Raw genomic sequence first — 18010 nt, 5'->3', positions numbered from 1 at the left:
AAAAAATCTTCCATAGCTATTTCATCTCGATTCAAAATAACATGTACGTCATTCATCATCATTGCAGGAGAGTCCACCAGCAACATATTCATTCCTGGTTGACATACACAACTTCAGGTACAGCCAGATTAAAACCTAGGGCAACTACTTCAGTAAATGGGGCAATTATAATCTCACTGATAAAAGAACAATAAAGCTCCTCGAGTGATCAATGGAGTTCAGGCAGGTTTATTTGCCCTGCAATTTAGTGCTCGTTAGGTTGATTGACTCATCAGGTATATCACAGTCCCCTGTCAACTACTGTTATAGGTTGCCACTTTGCAGTACTATCTTAATAGTTCCGCTACTGGTCCGGTGTTGATAAGGGGATAAGTTACCTGTAAACAACTGACACTATTTCAACCTCCGTGTCCTCATAACAACTTTGAAAATTTACTGTTAGTTTCAAGATAGCGATAACAGTGCATGATTTGTTTAAAATATTGTATAGTAAGATAATATGGTCATGTGTAATGAACCCATCTCAGTCAATGATTGTTTTGTACAGCCCAAATCATGAAATTATTCATTTCATTTCAATATCTTTAATATTCATACTTTAGGATCTTTTTTTCAATTTTGGCAGCAGATTGCAACCTTGATTTTGTTACAGGTTTGACTCCTAATCTAACATTTATAGTCATGCGTTTATTATCTGACACTTTAATTCCGCAGTAACCCCCGGTACTTAACTATGCACGTTAAGGTAATTCCAGCCCAGTTTAATGGAATGAGGTAATTTAGATGCAGGCATTGTCGGGAATATTTCTTATCACCCCCTGTCAATTCAAGATGAGTCACATATGCAATAAAATTAAACGTCAATTTAATTTTGAGAAACATCTCCATCGATTTTAAAGCCTGGAAATTATCAGTAGTTTCTGAATGAAGTTGACAGTTGCTCACGTGCGTGTGTTTTTGTGTTGAACTTGTGTAGACAACGCTCAAATGACCATGTTTGTGATGTGATTTGAGTTGAAACAAAAATCGGGCCACAATCGGAGCCATTTACAGCGCGAGGGGGGACCGGAGTTCCTATGGGGGTCAAGTCAAGTCAGCGAGGAAGGGGGTCTGGCTGATTTCAAGTTTGGGCATTTCCCTTTGCTCATAGAACAATATTCGACCGTCTATCGCGAGCTATGGGGCTGCTGTACTGTCAGAAACAATGTAAATAATCACAAACTTGGCGAATGCAAACACAGCACATCCGACGTGAAGGCTCGATTCTCTTGGAGAATGCCTCTGTCGAAAAACATGGTCCAGTCGGTAACACAAATCCATGCTTTGACTTACCCAACAATCGTAAAGTCTCCGCGGCGTCCATGTACAGATTGAGATAGGACAGGGAAACACTGAAACATCCCAGGAACACCAAACCCCCTAGGATCACCAAGGAGGGCGGCATTTTCCATGAATATTCGCTAAAACAACCTCTCTCACTCACATCGATTCCGGCACTATTGACATATTGCACCCCCGAACTGTTTTTGCTATTCTCGGCAAACCTCGGTAGTTTCCGTGAGGTCGCGCACCGACCCGGAAATAGCCGACATCTGCCTTGTTTGTGCTAAAAACATGTGCGTACTGTAGCCACCAACACCCAGGGTATTGTAATCTCATTTACTAGCTGCATTTATCTTATCTAAACAAATAATTACTATCTTGCACAAAGTAAAGCGAAATTCGCCGAATCACTTCAAATACTACTTCCCTCGTGACTAGCTACATATGGTTGGTAGTCTTCCATGATGATGCAAAAATGAGGCAACTACGCGTAGTTTTCTTTGTTGCATTGTTTTATTTCACAATTTCAGAATATAACGCTCGTGAGTATACATAAATTATAATGTATTAATAAATCAACAAATATTCATTTTAAGCAAGATATACGAGTAACATGCCATGCTGGTGTACCAAGATGGTATAACTAAATGAAAGAAATTAAAAACTGACTATGACTATGACTAACCATATCAGTATTCTTCACAGCATATTGTGCAACTTTTTTCTATTTAAATATTTGTTATCAGGACTTGCCACTCGGGCTAGCCAGATCATTGTTTTACTAGAAAGATTCAGATGTATGTGTGCAGTTGTTTTGCCCAACCGGGAGAACGCTTCTCTAGCAGAGATGGACAAATTCTTTCAAGTAACAAATCAGGCTTGTGACACTTAAGCAACTAGAGGTGCTATTAATTTCAGAAACTGGTATTATTTTTCAAGTGAACGTTTTCTATTTAGGGTGAGAGAGGAAGGTTTATTTATTAAAGTTCTCTTTATAGGAAAACAATAATAGCCACCTGGATTTTGAAAATTAAAGAAAGTAGCCATAGGCTACTAGACAGGCGCTTATTTGGCACGTTGTTGGATGACAAGCGGCTGAAGAAGATAGAGACGAACGAACTGATTGTTTGATACTGAACATCCTTGTTGATATAATAACTCTGCTGACCAGAATCAACATGATCAAAATATTTTTTAATTGCTCTTAATGTCAGCTTAATTCATCACGGCGATGTGGTATTATGGGAGGGATGAATATATATGATTAGTTTGTGGGAAAGGTTATCAAGTTGAGAAGGCTCTGTTCGGGAGTATATTGTGCTGACGAGGTCTCGCCCCAACAACCAGGACATCCTTTTACAGCCAGGGCAGACAACTCTGTCTACCGACATGTGTAACTTGAGTAAGGAACTGTTGAGGGAGTCACGATATACATCAGTGGAGGGAGGGGCGGTGGACGTTTTTGCCCGTGGCCGGTCTTCTCAGTACATTTGTAATGACAATGTATTCGCTCAGGCAAACCCACATTCACACTAATTTAACTTTCCGCTTTGCAAATTAATAAAATTGCATCCTGTATGTACACATTTCATTATTGTGAGTCTTTCGAAACACTGCATTGTATCAGTGGGGTGGGGTTTGGGGGTAGCTGCGGGTCTGGAAGTACACACACGCATGTTTGTTTGTTTGTTTGTTTGTTAACGCTGCACTCGGCAATATTCCAGCTATATGACGGAGGTCTGTAAATAATCGAATCTGGACCAGACAAGCCAGTGATTGACATCACGCGGTTCGATCTACGCAGTTAGGATACGATGACATGCATCAACCAAGTCAGAGAGCCTGACCTACCGTTAGTCGCCACTTACGTTAATCATGGGATGCTGAGGACTTATTCTCACCCGGAATCTTCACACATATAGGCCTATCTTTTTACCAGACCAACTGCCCAGTGCGGCGTTAAACCCAAACTCGTTCATCACTCATCTTTTATCAAACATACCTATATATGTACACAAATAGCAAAAAAACAATAACAAAAAAGCGTTGTTTAAATGTAGTGTTCCGGGCTAGTGACGTCATTTGAAATATCCCTCTATTCGTGTGCACACAACAATGATCAAGCAAGTCGGAGAGTGAAATGGAGGTGTGAATAGGGTGGGGTGGGGGGTGGTGGTGGTAATCACGTATCGTGCTCTTCACAGTTATATAAGTCGGCGTCATCTTGTGTGGTAGGAATACCTCGGACGGAGTTCAGGGCCCCGAGTTCGTTTAGTAGTATACTCGTATATGCGCAAATAAAAGTTAATGCCCTACCTTGTTCACTCACCTATCCACCCATCCATCCATCCATCCATTCATCCATCCACTGAATTGGAGCAATTATTGTACCGTTCGTAAATTGTCACTCAAAATCGAATTTGTTGGTGCCCTCCCCCCCCTCTAAATCGTGAGTACTAACTGTAAGAGTAACTCTGTCCGTTTTTCGTGAACACGGAGTCTCCATTCATTCATTCTATCACCATTTATTTATTTATTTGAGAAATTATTGGAATTATTGTAGTGTTCGTAAATGGTCACTCAAAATCTAATTCTTTGGAGATCCCGCTCTAAATCCTGAGAACTAATTGTAAGCGTCACTCTTTCCGTTTTTCGTGAACACGGAGTCTCCATTCATTCATTCATTCATTCATTCATTCTATCACCATTTATTTATTTATTTATTTGAAAAATTATTGGAATTATTGTAGTGTTCGTATTATGGTCACCCAAAATCTAATTCGTTGGAGACCTCCCTCTAAATCCTGAGAACTAATTGTAAACGTCACTCTGTGCCTTTTCCGTTGACAGGTTCTGCGTATTAAGATGTTCCGAGGGACGTATTCAAGACACGGGTTTCCGTATTTATAAAGTTTAAACTGACGTAATGAAACATCGTATTAAGGTGATGAAGAACAACATTGAAATCCTTCATTTATGCGGCTATATAAATATTATTCAAGCTTTGGTTTGCTCGATGATAGAATTCACTTCATGATGAACATGAGTTATGTTTCATCTTTATTCTCTATCTATCTATTTCCCGGATGGAACTGCAATGTGATGAAACTGTCACATTTCTTTAAAATCATCAAGTCCACATTTTCTAATAAATCTGTCACACTTTACACAATAATTACCCAAGCTTTGCTTACCAATTCTTTTCCGTATCTTTTCATCGTTTTTAATCTTGACATATTGAGCATTTTAATTTGATCGCTGACACTTTTATGTTTTAGCCAGCTGAATCCACCCAACTGATATTACAGCGCGGCCTAATAGGGATTCTTGGGACTCAAAAGAGAAATTGCATTCTCACAGAGCGTTCTTTCCGTTTTAGCTACACCTCGGGCACGGAATTAAGACGATCAGTAATAACGTGAAAATAATATTTTCCTAATAACAAAAGATGTAAAAACGCTTTTACATTTTCTAATTAAAGTAAGAAATTACATAAAAAGAATCAATGAATGTGTTTTGTAAGAACCATTCATTCTATGTACATGTACTTAATAAAGTCATTTTTCTGCTTGGATTTGCATGGTTACGTAGTCCGCTATATAAAAATTAATTGTTGTTTTTTCCATCAAACCTAAAATAGCAGAATGATTACATTTTTTTCATTTGAAATGAAATACAAAAGAATTAATACGGCAATTTTTGATATTGCCTTTTGGCTGATGGGGTATCAGTGTGACGATTTAAACATAATTCATGAAAAATTGTAAGATTTTTTACTTTGTGAGAGTCATACGAAGGAAATATGTCCCACAAAAACAGATACTTGATACAAGTGCATGTGTCGCGGGATCGACCGCCAAGTAGTGTTTAGTAACATGTCCTGCCATCACTCGCCTAATTCTTGTTTATTTAACTAATAACATATATCTACTATACGTATTCTATTTAATATGCGTTTCATGCAATCAAACATTGTATTTTTACACTCAAACACATTTATCATCCAATCATCACTTATGAACACGTGCATAGAAAGGAAGACACAAAAAGACCATTCCCTGTAATCGTCGATTCATCTTCATTCACCTTATCGTACCTGCATGTATATATCACAGTAATTAACATCAAACGTTTCTCATTTAATTATTCATATCGTTGGGTATTCCGACTCATTCAGTCCAGAAAGAGGTGAAGATTTATATTCTTTAACCCCTGAAGCGAAGGAAAAACGTAGAAAGTTTTTCTCACCAGTTTTCATCCTTTCATCTCAAATGACATAAAACAGAGTTTGTGAGAAATCTTAATGAACACCAGCTTGCGTAATCAGAACTTCTTTATACACATTCTAGATACGCTAGAAATTTACCCGTATCATCGTTAGACTTCTACACAACTAAGACCTACCGACATATGTTGTTGATTGCGGCTAAACACACACGCACGACCAGTGCACTCTCTCTGAGCGGAAAATTAATAGATCGCAGTAGCGTATGCTGCTGTTTTTTTCAAAAACAGATTTGTGAAGACATAATCGAAGAAAAATGTTTCCGTCCGTTATGGTACTGAAATTGCAAAAAGGGTGTTGATAGATGAATAAGAAAAGGTAGAAACACATTAAAGTGCCAGTGGCACCTCTCACTGTTTTCCTCGCCGCTCACAGCTGGGCTGGGACGACAGATTTGCACGAGACGCGCGTTCATGTGTGTTGCACGCACCTGTATTTCGTGATTGACGTAACAGAACAGGCATATATTTCACATCTGGGGGAAGCAGACAATTCATCATTATCCCGCTATCCCGCCATCAGTGGACTGTTAGGAGAAAGTCGACTGGAATAAGACCCTTATCAGCGGTAGAAACTGACGAAGCTATATGATGGAGGCTAACCTTCTAAAATGTGGTAATTTCCTAGACTGCTGTGGTATTGTGATTACAGATACCTTTACCATTGGATATTTGAGTTCCTTACCTCATCTACGGCTGGTATAGGCTTATATAATTAATAAAATGTATTTCTGTGCAAAAAGGTAATAAGATGACCCAAAAAAATACAGGTTTTTCTAAAGAACAAGTATCATTTGTTCATATTTTGTCAGTCACATCTCACGCATTTCTTTAATAATGATTGTCAATTTTAGGTGTCCATTTATTTAATATGAGCCTTCCAGGATCTAATTAGTTGTGTGCCATATATTATATGCAGTAGTTTGGCGAAAGATGTATAAACATATATACAGTGAACAAGATTATTCTGATGGCATTATTATATGAAACAAACATCGTCAGGGCACAAACAACCTAACCCACCGTTTAAGTGAGTGAGTGAGTATGGTTTTACGCCGCTTTTAGCAATATTCCAGCAATATCATGGCGGAGGACATCACAAATGGGCTTCACACATTGCACCCATGTGGGAAATCGAACCCGGGTCTCCGGCGTGACGAACGAACGTTTTCACCACTTGGCTACGCCACCGTTTAAAACTCAATGCACATTTAAACAGAACAAGCCTCTAATGGCCCCCTGTTTACAGATTTTACAGGAACATCTTCACAATAACTGTTAACTGTGACAGTGATCGCTGACGCCTTTAACTGAAACCTAATTGGGGTAACTATGGATTTGAACAAAATGATAAATCTTAAACGTGTTTTTCATGAGTTTAGTTTAACAGCAACCTTTATGTAAGTTGGCTTGCAGAAATCTACAATATTAAATAAAAAATAGGCTCACAGTTTTTAAAAACAATTATTTTATTTTTCAAATATCTGGTTTTGCAGCTGTAGCTAAAATATATCTAGTCTCTGTACAAACACTGCAGTATAGAAACAGAACAATATGTAGCGCCATCCTTGTGAATTTTGAAAAAGGTTTACGACCGACTTGCTATTTGCCAGATAGTTTGTTTAATAAGATTGGGTCAAAATTGCAGACTAACGAAAAAGTACCTTACTTCCCATTACTTACCTCATTAAAATCAGATCTTAGATCTTTGTTTAGCGGTAGCGAGAACTAAGATATGAAATTAATGAGATATTGTTACCCCGTTGTCCTCGATAAATACCAATCTCAATCAGTGCGATACGCACTATGTAATAATCTATTTATACATGAGGATGTTTTACAACATACATTATTATCAGTACTAAAATATTGAAACATGGTCTTTTTTCAAAACACTCAATGGTTACTCGGCCCTGAGGGGAGAACAGCCCTATAGCTACAGTGGTTAACGTTTAGGTAGTAGGACCCCTACAAGAACAGAGTCGTTGGGTCGTTGTGGTCTGTTTATGGACGCTGCGATATTATTGATTCAAGAATATTAAAATAAATTTAATGTTTTCCTTAGACGGGGGATAGTTCTATTTAAATGTCATTCTCAGTATACAGCTCTTAATGCTTTCTTTCCCAATACAGCACGTGTGGACTTTAAAGTGCGGGAAGCCCATGAAAACCCGGGGTAGAATAGGTCTTCAGCACCCCATGCTTGCTGTAAAAGGCGACTGTGCTTGTCGTAAGAGGCCACTAACGGGATCGGGTGGTCAGGCTCACTGACTTTGTTGATGCATGTCATCGTATCCCAATTGTATGGATCGATGCTCATGATATCAATCAATGGATTGTCTGGTCCAGACTCGATTATTTACAGATTATTACAGAGTGCGGCGTTATACAACAACAACAACAACAAACTAAAGTGGGGGACTTTAAACTGTCATGTATCCGCAGTCGCAGGGTGGTCATGTGACAGTCGTGATTCAATACGATGAAAAACAATCGAGTCAAGGGGAACAGATCTGGGCCGATATGGGGCCATTCATACATGCCAAGATATGCATTAACGGTATGGGAGTAAGGCTGCAATACTGTAGCCAGGCGGTTCATCAGTTCGCTCGTCATGTACCCAGGTTCTGGTTCGACTCCCCCATGTGGGTACAATATTTCCATTCTCTATGTTCCCTGCCGTGATGTTTCTGGCATTTTGATAATTTCGTGTAATCATTATATGAGGCTTATTAAAGGGCATGGAACGGGAATGCAACCAACTCTACCAAGTTCCTCTCCTCCGAATGTATGTTTCATATAAATATTACCCGTGCATGTGACACCAAGTAAAAAAGTATTAAAAAACATGTGTCATTTTAGGAAAAATTCCACTCCTCTGAAGGTATATTTAAGGTGTGTGTGTGTGTGTGTGTGTGTGTGTGTGTCTTAGGTCATGCAGGCTACTTCTTTCTATTGACAATTTAAATTTTAATTTATTCACTGAACTCTTCAAATAAAAATGTCTTCAAAATATTTTTCATTCAAGGAAATTTGGGTATTGTATGATTCATCTGTCTGTTCCCTTTTAACATTACAGCAAGACGTTCACAAGAGTAAAGATGTATTCATACATAAATAGAAGTAGTCTTGACGATAACAGTTTTCATTTAGATGAGAAAATGGCCGCCCTGTGAGCGTGTTGAACATCAACAAGAAAAAATACCACAGAGTTGCAAGCGCTTATGTTGTGACGTGTTAATCTTGTGTGAACAAGTATGAGTGATTTCTAGATTATACACATTACGATTTTTTTAATTCCATGTATATTAATGTATTTAGAACACACGCATTCAGTGTTTAGTGTTCAGAATTCGTTTTTGAAGTCCTTCGGATTTCGCGCATATACATATGTAATGAACACGATCAATCTTCCTTTGACTAAGTAAGACTCTGATCGTTCCTTTTCAATACATGAAGTCTATATATTTATATACTTCCCGATAAGTGTTATTCTCTCCCTTATCGAGATCCTTTATTATGCTATATGTCTCTCTTCTCATGATATAACGTGAGATAACGTGTATCATGCCTGTTTCTGCTGACCGTTCAGGGATCGGCTTGTTATTAATGATCTGTTGTAATGGAAGATGAAGTAAGCAAGCAAGGAAGGAGAGGTTTCATTATTGGACTCCCTTGTGATGTAGACTCCCAGCTTATCATGACATAAGTCTCCTAATGCTGTCATGTGTTTTCGATGAGCGGATTCAGTTCTTGGATGTAATGTGATGAAAAAGTCATTGAAGTTGTTGACTGAATGGATTCTGCATCATACAAATGAGGAGAATATATAAATGCTTTACAGTGTTCAAAATTGAGCCTGTGTTGAAAAACCTAACCCTACTGATATAAAAATGATTGCTCAAAGGATTCCTAAGGTTATCATGAACCTCCTTTGATTTCTACCACTTAACAATGATTCATTTTCACCCCCTACATTCTTAGTTCTTGAAATACAGCTTCTTTTCTTAGAATTAAACAATTCAGTACAATTGTACAAATATAAGTTGCATCCCATTGACATTGATCCTCTATTCTTTCCTAGTGACACCAACCATGGGGGCATCTCACAGACTTGTCAGTCGTGTCAGTAGTTCAGGGTTTTACAGATTCACAAACGGTGTCCAGTATACAAAAATGTTGATAATGTATGCAGAATAAGAATAGACTGTGTCCCGAGGACGGACAATAATATTCATGTTTCTTACAGCGCATCAGGATCAGTTATTGACGTCTGTCATACATGCATCATGTTGAAGTGTGGTCCCAGTATCAATAAAACTAATACATTCTATCTGAATCTTTACAAACTTGATCATAAGTACAGTGGTGAAAGTTTGAATCGTGTTCAATATTTATAATGCATAACAAAATCTGTCTAGAATATGGCTCCCATGTCATCAGCATTCGATGATAAGAAGACCATGTTAGCCTAACTGTTATTTTATTTGATTATTTCATGATTGTATCAGGATAATATGTGCTCCCAAATGTTTTTGAGGAGCAGTTGATATATTGAACAGTCTAGGATAAGAATCAGGGATTTTCTTTTGCAGAGGACATCTAGGTAACCATGACAACAGCTGCCAGACCTACCTGGGATACAGCCCGCGGTGGACGGGGCAAAGGTGAAGGTGACTTGAGTGCTTTGTCTAAACAGTACTCCAGTCGAGATTTACCCTCTCACACCAAGCTGAAGTACAGGTGAGTGAAACAAAGGCTGATACATTGGGGTTGCCCCAAGTAGCTTCCAGTTTGACCTGTCTTTAACAATTGGATATCCTATTGAACCACTGAAAGCCTGAAAGTTAAAAGTGGATGTATTTCCTAGAATGGAGGGGCGGTCTGGTAGCCTAGTGGTTAAAGCATTCGCTCATCACGCCGAAGACCCGGGTTCGATCCCTGACATGGGTACAATGTGTGAAGCCCATTTCTGGTGTCCCCTGCTGCGATATCGCTGGAATATTGCTAAAAGCGGCGTAAAACCATACTCACTCACTCACTGAATAAGAGGGGACTTAGTTTTAATGGCTCAGTGAAATTGATCTGTACAGTACAATGTGAACGTGAATTATTTACATGATTTTAATTGTACTCACTCACTCACTCCTAGAATGGATAGTTGGTTGGTTTGTTGTTTAACGCTGCACTCAGCATTATTCCAGCTATATGACGGCGGTCTGTAAATAATCAAGTCTGGACCAGACAATCCAGTGATTAATATCATGAGCATTGATCCACGCAATTGGGATTGATGACATGCATCAACCAAGTCAGCGAGCCTGACCACCCAATCACGTTAGTCACCTCTTACGACAAGCATAGTCGCCTTTTATGACAAGCATGGGTTGGTGAAGACCTATTCCACCCCGGATCTTCAAGGGTCTAGAATGGATAGAACTGGTGGAATTGATGTAGCTGGTGATGCTCGTGGACTGTGATGCAGTATGTTGGTCCAGCTGGCAGAGAACGTTCTTGGCACGCTCTCAGTCTTCAAATGACATACATTATCAGTACTTAAGGGTTGTGGTGGAACATAGTCATAATATGAATTAAATTTTGTCCAAATGGGAAGTATGCAAAAACCTTGACTTGTTTCATTTCTGAGTTGCTTTTCCACTCAAGTTTTGCACATGACGATATGCTAACAATTGTCATATTTGAACAAATTCACAATATAACTGAAATTACAAGTTGTAAACTTCTATGATACAAATGTGCTTTTATTATTTGAAGTACAATACTTTTGTGAAAATATTCCTTTTCTATTTTTTTCCAGGCAAGAAGGTCAGGGAACCATAGATGAAACAAGTAGGCGTGACTTCCGCCGTGAACTCGATGACCGAGAGCGATCAGCCCGGGAGAAGAGAGACAGGAACAGGGGTAGGTCACACTGACAGACCGGATGGCAGACTCAGGAAGCTGCCATGGTGCTAAGATTGTCATAAAAGATCTAAGTTCTCTTACATTCATGACACAAATTTCAGACATGGTCTGTTCTGTCCTTGGAGCTTACGACAGGGAAGATTGCGGACAACAGACTGAAGAAAATGAATATCTGAATACAAAATCAAATATTTTCCACTTGCTCTTTCAGACAACTAAAACAGATCCCATTCAACATGCCACAAACAGCATTTACCAATAATGACGCTAACAGCGCGTTGATAACAGATGATTATTCAGTACAATATGTTGTGCAAATCAATGTACCCTTTTGGTTTATTTTTAACATGAGCACTGTGTTTGCAACATGTTGCAATGACCATGACCTTTCCTTGTCAAGGGCAGTTAATTTACATGAAGTGAGTGTGGTATCCCTACGACTACATGTCAATATGAAATACGTTGTTTAATGGAGTGGGCACCTTGTCACTAATGTATACCTGAAGGCTCGAATATCACCTCATAATTGATAAAAGAAAAGATTCAAGTTTATTCTCTCAATTTAGTGTCAAATTACTTAAATTCATTAACAGAATCCATAGTGTTTGCGTAGATTGCCAACTGACATTATGTCCTTTCTGTGATTTTGTAGAATTTGTCAGTATGAACTCGAGTGCCATACTTGATAATCTGGGTGTCAGGGCGTAGGGTAACCTTCTGTTGGTGTGACTGGGATGACAGGAGGAACATGTGAGGTACATCTTTGTACTGAGATCTTCAAGAATGGCTGGACCGCCTCCGTGGTCTAATGGTAGAACATCCGCCCGGAGAGCAGAAGGTCTGGGGTTTGATCCCCGACCGCGTCGTACCAAAAGATGTTAAAAGATGGTACTTAATGTTACCCTATCTGGCGCTTGGGATTAAGGGGCTTAAACAAGGACTGGTCGGCTCGGAGTCAGTATACTGTGTCTGAGTTGGGTATTCATGTTAAACTGCGGCATGGTATCTCAGTGAGCTAGCACTATAAATCGGCATCAGTCTGTACTAGTACAAGCAGCCACACATGAGCATGCACGTCGCTATATAAGTGCAATAATCTTGGATGCGACGTTAAACCCCATTTCACCTCACCTCAAGAATGACTGACATCACTCACTCATCTGGACTGATATGTTTAAAACGAGAGTGTTTGTTTTATTGTAGATTCCTCCTCCAGCAGCAAGCGTCCTCGTCTGGAGCAGATTCCTGCCGCCAACCTGGATGCTGATGACCCAGTGGACGATGAAGTGAGTGCCCTAGGAACTTATGTTGGTGTATATCGGTGTAGGAATACCATGTCTCGGTGTAGGAATACCATATCTCGGTGTAAGAATACCTTATCTCAGTGTAAGGATACCTTATCTTGGTGTAAGAATACCTTATCTCAGTGTCAGAATACCTTGTCTCAGTGTCAGAATACCTTATCTCAGTGTCAGAATACCTTATCTCAATGTAAGACTACCGTGTGTCCGTCAGTCAGTTTCTCAATGTAGACAAATTTTCTCAAAAACTATTCAAGTTGGAGAAACAAAATTTTACACACTGATGTTACTGGTCATGATCTGAAATGAGTTCGAAAATGAGTGTCTTACATTCTTTTTTTATGATCCTTGCTCCATGCTTTTCAACCTAGTGCATAGTGTGTGCAATGCAGACAAGTATTCTCAGAAACTACTTCAGTTGCATGAATGAAAGTTTGCATGCTTATCTAAGAGATACTTGGCAAGACTGAGTTTGAATATTGGTCCTGTCCATTATTTGTTTACAGAGTTATAGCCCCTGATCCATGTTATTTTACTTGGTGCACTGTCTTCATTGAGCACAAGTTTTCTAGAAACTACGGAAGTTAGCTGATCTAAGAGATACTTATCAAGACCGAGTTATTTCTTCTTGCGAAGGAGCTTTTGTGTGTAGTAATTTCACTTTTAATAATTTTTTCTGATGACAAAAAGCGACTCTAGTATTATAGGCATGAAAGTGCAATATATATTTAGATAATTAACAAATAATTAAAGTAATTAACAATGCATTAAGATGGGAATATATATATATAGGAGATCGGCAACTTTGATAGTTGAAGAATACGGGATCATACTTGGCCACGAGTAACCAGGGGTGAGGGTAGTAGGTCGAGGGCTACACATTATTGAAAAACGATTAACCAGAGGGGGAAATAGATAAAAAGTGGAACAGAGATGAGAGGGACGGAAACGTCAGGGACTTGAGACATATATGGTATTGGGGGGGGAATAGTTCAAATTCCAAAAAGGTGAGAAGCTACATCAGACCAAGCCGAATAAGGTGCTGGTTATTAGATAAGAGTGGGGAAGAACGACCTAAGGTGAAGGGGGAAAGGTGGTTGACCAATAGAATATGAAAAAATGGGTAAAACCTTGACGTAAGCTGGGGGTAAAAAGACGGGGAGACCCAAGGTTCGGGGAGCTGGAGGATCCCACTTGAGCACCACGGTCTCGAACTTACTCTTGGAAACACCAGATTATACCTCCAGTATTTTGGCCAGGACTGAAGCCTCATGGCTAAAATCCATTAGAACATCGTAACCATAAGTTGGTGATCAATCTTGTGATTGAATAAAAGCCATCGACAAAGAACACTCTTTGTGCTCATTTGGAGAACTACAGTAATTTATCCAAGGCCCTCGGGTACTGACATTGTACCTCTCGCACATCCCGGACTGTCAGCACCAAAGAACCAGGGGATTGCCGTAGTTCAGGTGAAGAGGTAACGACTGTTACACTCCTGTAATTAACATCAATTAATACAGCTCATTAAGGAGCTTAGAAGTACCTTGGATACTAGTGCGTCTCTCTTCATAAGGCTGTATCAGGGACCTTTTTCATAGTTATGTTCACTACTATATCAACAAACAAACTTCTAATGTGCCTCATGGCAAGGGATAGTGATAGCTGATGGTTCACAAGCAGCATGACTTCTTGTTTGTGATGGTTCACAAGCCGCATGTCTTCTTGTTTGTGATGGTTCACAGGCAGCATGACTTCTTGTTTGTGATGGTTCATGTCTTCTTGTTTGTGATGGTTCACAAGTCGCATGTCTTCTTGTCTGTGATGGTTCACAAGCCGCATGACTTCTTGTTTGTGATGGTTCACAAGCAGCATGTCTTCTTGTTTGTGATGGTTCACAAGCCGCATGTTTTCTTGTTTGTGATGGTTCACAAGCAGCATGTCTTCTTGTGTCGGCAGGATGAGGACGATGACTCTGATGATGAGGATGACACAGCAGAACTCCTGGCAGAGCTAAACAAAATCAAGAAGGAGAGAGCCACGGAGAGGGCCAAGATGGTGAGTTTTTAAAAAACAACATCTTAATTGTAACTTGAAGCTTAGAGAGCAGCTTTACACAGGTTATGCAGCAGTTGGAACTGACATTTCTAGTCCACGTCCTTATAATGATAACATATAACAAAACCCTTAAACGTTGCCCATTTCTACTAGTCCTCATGATACCTTAAACATAGGGCAGTTTGGCAAGCACTATAGGACTAGTGCCAATTTCCAACCCTGTTGTGAATTTAACCAGTTTCCGTGTTTCATGATAATAACCATACTTCTAGTACCTTTCAGCTTTAGCAAAAGATTTAACTTCACAGGGTCTGAGGCTGATATTTGGCCCCAAATCTCAAGCAATTGCCAGTAAAAATTTAAACAAAATAACATTTTTTATTCCAAGTTTACATGACAAGTTTGGAATCTTTAGAAATCCCTGCTTGCTTGCTGGGGTGGTCGGGTAGTCTGAGGGTTAAAGCCTTCGCTCATCATGCTGAAGACCCGGGCTCGATTCCCCTCGTGGGTACAATGTGAAGCGCATTTCTGGTGTTCCCCGCCCTGATTTTGCTGGAATATAGTTAAAACTGGTGTAAAACAATACCCACTCACTCACTCACTCACTGGTAAAGTTGCCAGCATCTGTACCATAACAAGGTCAAACCTGGCTTCACTCTTACACCAAAGTGGCCAAAATGTCAGCTGTGAAGGTTTCAGAAGCCATGAGGTTATGAAGCTGAATTTACAAGACACAGTGATAAAAGTTTATGTTGCAAACAGTTCTGTGGCTTTGATTGGCTAGCCCAGCAATTATTGTGGCATTTGATTGGCTAACCCAGCAATTCTTGTGGCATTTGGTTGGCTAGCCCAGCAATTATTGTGGCATTTGATTGGCTAACCCAGCAATTGTTATAGCATTTGATTGGCTAACCCAGCAATTCTTGGGGCATTTGATTGGCTAGCCCAGCAATTCTTGTGGCATTTGATTGGCTAGCCCAGCATTTGTTATGGCATTTGATTGGCTAGCCCATCATTTGCTGTGGCATTTGATTGGCTAGCCCAGCATTTGTTATGGCATTTGATTGGCTAGCCCAGCATTTGTTATGGCATTTGATTGGCTAGCCCAGCATTTGTTATGGCATTTGATTGGTTAACCCAGCAATTGTTGTGTTGTTTGCCTCCATGTGAAGTCACTTCCTAATTAACTATACCAACGTTTGTATTGAAGTGTGTGCTTTCCGTCTGTTGCCAGGACGCTGATCGTAAACAGGAGGAGGAAAGGATCCGAACAGAGAACATCCTCCGTGGAAATCCCCTCATCAACAAGGATGGAGAGAAACCTGTGACAGAATTTAAAGTGAAAAGGAGGTATGGTTAAACCTGTACTTTAACAAAATCCTGGGATTTTTGTTGGAACAGAATACGTTTTGATTTCCACTGCAAGAAGACATACCATTTCCTTTTTTCAAAGAAGCAGCCACACTCAATCTTTTGCATGTTGATCCATTTAATCGCGGACTACAATCATTTTTCAAAAGTCTCATAAATGTTATGTATAAATGTAAACTGGCCGCTCCCTCTGAGTGGTCTCTTGCTCTGTACATCACTTACTTGACATCAGTGTTAGAACCTACACCAAAACATTGCTCCTAATTGTTTTGGGTTTGTTGTTTAACGCCGCACTCAGCAATATTCCAGCTATATGACGGCGGTCTGTAGATAATCGAGTCTAGACCAGACAATCCAGTTACTGATATCATGAGCATCGATCCTTGAATTGGGATCGATGACATGCCTCAACCAAGTGTGCGAGCCTGACCACCCGATCCGGTTAGTCGCCTTTTACGACAAGCATCGTCGCCTTTTACGGCACGCATGGGTTGCTGAAGACCTATTCTTCTCTGTATCTTCATGGGTCTCCTAATAGTAATAAAGAAGTTGTTAATCTTATCCTTACATGGTACTCCAACTTCTAAATGCCTTTCAAAGAAGTTACTCTGAGGCTATTCAGATGTACATCTTGTGACGCGCTACATGTCCTCATGTTTCAGATGGGACGATGACGTGGTCTTCAAGAACTGTGCTAAAGGGGAGGAAGAGCGCAAGACGAGGGGCTTCGTCAATGACACGCTCCGATCAGAGTTTCATAAAAAGTTCATGGAGAAATATGTGAAATAACAAAATGTGTTACAAACTTGGATAAAGACTTTGTGTTGCAACATGGCTGATAAAACTGGAAATTTCACTCATCTCGGTACTCCCTATTGATGTTGTGACATTTGGTTGCCATGGTAGTTGTCTGTAACCAAGACAACCTTCTGATACTGTATTCCTGATGTCAGTGATGAGTGGACAGAAAGGTAATTAAAACCAAATTCCCATCAAATCAGAAGCCACACTAGTGTTCTTGTGAAACGGCCATTTTGTCTGCCCTGTCAAGGGGAGATAATCTGTCCTGCACCTTGAGAGTGGAGAGCCGTTCATTCATCAACTTCATTTCTTTGTGAATGTCATCTATACAACTCTCGCCCTGACAGTGAGAGAGAATGCCTGGGTCAGTATAGTATCATCTCTACAATGTTTACATCTTACTTGGCAAGAGGGGCGGTCGGGTAGCCTGCCGTGATATTGCTGGAATATTGCTAAAAGCGGCGTAAAACATAATCACTCACTCACTCAGTCACTACTTGGAAAGAGAAACTGTTAGATGTAACCTGTCCTGCATTAGAGCCGTAAGCTGCATTGGAGATGACCCGGACAGGAAAGGACAATACATGTACAGTTACATGCCTTCCTTTGCATAACTGTTTAAGAATCATCAATGAAAACATGGCGGGACATTTCTTTTTAGGGTAGTATTTGTACATTGGCTAACGGATATGACTGTGACACTATTGATGTTCTATGTTCTGTGGAAGGTCTGAACGTGACTTGATGCTGTTGTTGCATATCTGTGTTTATTGTGTCTAATATGTCAAATAAAATAAAATAATATCTTTTGTGAAAGTGTTGTTTGTCAGTAAACTATGAATTGGACCAATGATACTTAGTACATATAGGTGAGGTGATGTGAGGTCGGGTGAAATGGAGTTTAAGGTCTTTGTGTTCAAGATTATTACAGCGACATGCTTGCATGT

General features: G+C 39.8%; 2 protein-coding genes across 3 annotated transcripts in view; one reads left to right on the top strand and one right to left on the bottom strand.

Annotated features, from left to right (window-relative positions):
- LOC139441432 (tyrosine-protein kinase RYK-like) overlaps positions 1-1504 on the bottom strand; it is a 129434-nt gene extending 127930 nt beyond the window's left edge. For both annotated transcript variants that reach the window (XM_071222344.1, XM_071222345.1), the window contains exon 1: positions 1333-1504. In XM_071222344.1, the coding sequence (XP_071078445.1) occupies positions 1333-1444 (112 nt within the window). In that variant the 5' untranslated portion in view covers positions 1445-1504. The remainder of the gene's footprint in view (positions 1-1332) is intronic.
- A 7264-nt stretch (positions 1505-8768) lies between these two features.
- On the top strand, positions 8769-17834 carry LOC139441434 (spliceosome-associated protein CWC15 homolog). The gene is made up of 7 exons (XM_071222346.1): positions 8769-8862; positions 10203-10350; positions 11426-11529; positions 12736-12818; positions 14793-14891; positions 16126-16241; positions 16925-17834. The coding sequence occupies exons 2-7, from the start codon at positions 10220-10222 to the stop codon at positions 17049-17051; spliced, it is 660 nt and encodes a 219-aa protein (XP_071078447.1). The 5' UTR covers positions 8769-8862; positions 10203-10219; the 3' UTR covers positions 17052-17834.
- The last annotated feature ends 176 nt before the right edge of the window (positions 17835-18010 follow it).

Source organism: Haliotis cracherodii, unplaced genomic scaffold, assembly GCF_022045235.1.
Source record: "Haliotis cracherodii isolate W230 unplaced genomic scaffold, xgHalCrac1.p SCAF_40, whole genome shotgun sequence".
In the NCBI taxonomy this organism is placed as follows: domain Eukaryota; kingdom Metazoa; phylum Mollusca; class Gastropoda; order Lepetellida; family Haliotidae; genus Haliotis; species Haliotis cracherodii.
The sequence above is the reverse complement of the archived record's forward strand: the minus strand, read 5'-3'. Positions and strand labels throughout refer to the sequence as shown.